This window comes from Branchiostoma belcheri, unplaced genomic scaffold, assembly GCF_001625305.1.
Source record: "Branchiostoma belcheri isolate BF01 breed outbred unplaced genomic scaffold, Haploidv18h27 scaffold119, whole genome shotgun sequence".
In the NCBI taxonomy this organism is placed as follows: domain Eukaryota; kingdom Metazoa; phylum Chordata; class Leptocardii; order Amphioxiformes; family Branchiostomatidae; genus Branchiostoma; species Branchiostoma belcheri.
This window is the reverse complement of record NW_017802591.1, coordinates 53,330-55,483: the sequence shown is the minus strand read 5'-3', so window position 1 is coordinate 55,483 and position 2,154 is coordinate 53,330. Positions and strand designations below refer to the sequence as shown.

The 2,154-nt window shown below is 37.3% G+C and overlaps 1 protein-coding gene across 1 annotated transcript in view; it reads left to right on the top strand.

Annotated features, from left to right (window-relative positions):
- The window catches only part of LOC109462560 (scavenger receptor cysteine-rich domain-containing group B protein-like), a 10,958-nt gene extending 9,909 nt beyond the window's left edge, over nt 1–1,049 (top strand). The window contains exon 6 of the mRNA XM_019759114.1: nt 880–1,049. Within this exon, the coding sequence (XP_019614673.1) occupies nt 880–1,049 (170 nt within the window). The remainder of the gene's footprint in view (nt 1–879) is intronic.
- The last annotated feature ends 1,105 nt before the right edge of the window (nt 1,050–2,154 follow it).

The window sequence follows — 2,154 nt, the reverse complement described above, 5'->3', positions numbered from 1 at the left end:
GTCCATCCTCCCTCCCACGACAAAAGTGGACTATTCCAAACTTACCCCAGTGTAAAACTGGCAAAGATTCTCAAATAAATGAATTATATACAGTAGTAGTAGTAGGTATGTAATTGAGAACAAAGATGCAAGATCAAGCACATTGAATCTCGAAAGCTTTACTAGTCTTATTACAGGTATGCAAATACTAACAATGATGAGATTTGATACATTTTGAAGGTCTTAGGCACATAAAATTGAATGTGTGGGTCATTCCGCATGACTTACGTGCAATGTGACCTCAGGGTAACCCGCTATGGAACACGTGTTCCATGGATGGAACTGGCCATTCTTTAGATAGAACATGGAACGGGTACAGCACTTTTGGCCCCCTTTTTTTGCTGAAAATAGCCATTAAAGCCCTCCAAATGAGTCATTTGGAAGTGGTGTATGCCAAATATGTGACTGCTACTCTGTAGACACATGTTCAAGGTACCCTTATACCGAATTTCAGATCATTTGGTTGTAAAACCAGGGCTCAGGATCCAAAAATCCATTTTTTGGCGAAAAATGCCCCAAAAAACCTTCATAAAAATTTTTCAAAGGCATGTATCAAAAAAATGAAAAAAACGCCTGGGGGTATTGGCCTACTCTACCTCCATGCCAAATTTCAAGTCATTTGGCTGAATGATGGCGGAGTTGAATACCTTTGACTGTTTGGCAGGAGGAGGAGAAGGAGGAGAAGAAGAAACACCAGAGAACACAATATATTTCATCCATACCATGGTATGGACTGAAATATAATAAACACTTTATGTAACACGGGTTAAATAATCATTTTATCATGTCTTCATGTTGATTATCATTTTGTGACAGTAATACATGGCATTTTCAACACAGGACGCGGGCCAGTCTACATGGATGACTTACAATGTAATGGGAACGAGAATAGCCTGTTCAACTGCTCGTACCCAGGGTGGACCATTCACGATTCCAACTGTAACCATGACCAGGATGTGGGCGTGGGGTGTACAGGTATGTCATTCGTTTCGTATTTCATGAAAAAATGACATACAACAAAACAAAGAAGTACCACGAATCCTGACAAAGGTAATGCAAAGTCAACAATATTAGAGTAAGATCAAGCACATAAATGAACTTCTTTTGTAAATACATATCAACAGGAGAAGTGAAATTTAGGACCAGATGTCCAAAAGTTCTTTTGGGGTGCGACAGATTTGGTATGAATTTTACGGAATTCATACTAATTTTACAGAGTACATACGATCCATTTATAGGAAACATACGAATTTTACGGAATACATACGATCCATTACGCGGAAACATAGCTCCTTGTACGCCTAGCGATCACGTAACGGTTAGCGGGAAATTCAAGATGGCGGACTATCTTTACAATATCTTGGTTTTAAAGAACTTTAACACTATCTAGACCGGGGGAGGGGGCTAAAAGTGCCCGGGGCAACTTTGATGTCACATAGCGTCTGAACGGCTAGAGCTAGAACCGCCAAACTTGGTGACTTTTCCTAAAATATTGCTGGCAACAAATCTGTATCAGTGGAATAAGATTATGATTTTTTTCTTGTTGCCATGGCAACGGGTTTCTGACAGGCAGTTTTTGCCAAATTTAATAATTTCCATTCAAACAACAGAATTTTATGGGTTTTATGTCAAGTTACACATTGTTTCTAATATTAATAATATCACCTATAGTTATATGTAAATTTTATTATTGAAAATGCATACTTTATGCTAACTTTATGACGTCATTGGCCAAAATCCAAGATGTCGGACCATATCATTAAATCAGGTAAATACAGCTTATTTTCCTTAACATTTCATAAATACTCCCATTTCTTTTTACCAAAAAGGTTCATATGAACGTCTTTAGTCTGTTTACAATGTATTTTAGGCTTTATCCTGAAAAAAAAAAATATTTTTTTAAAATTCAAGATTGATGATCCAAGATGGCGGATAGGTAATATATGCATGACGTCATTTTATGACGTCACCGGTGTTGCTATGGGCAACATAAGACTTAGTACATCCTAATATTCTGCCATAAACACTTTTGGTAGTTATGTCGTATACTGTTTAGTTTTCAGGGAATATTAGTAACCTATCTAGTCGGTTTTGGCCAATAAAATCACATTGATG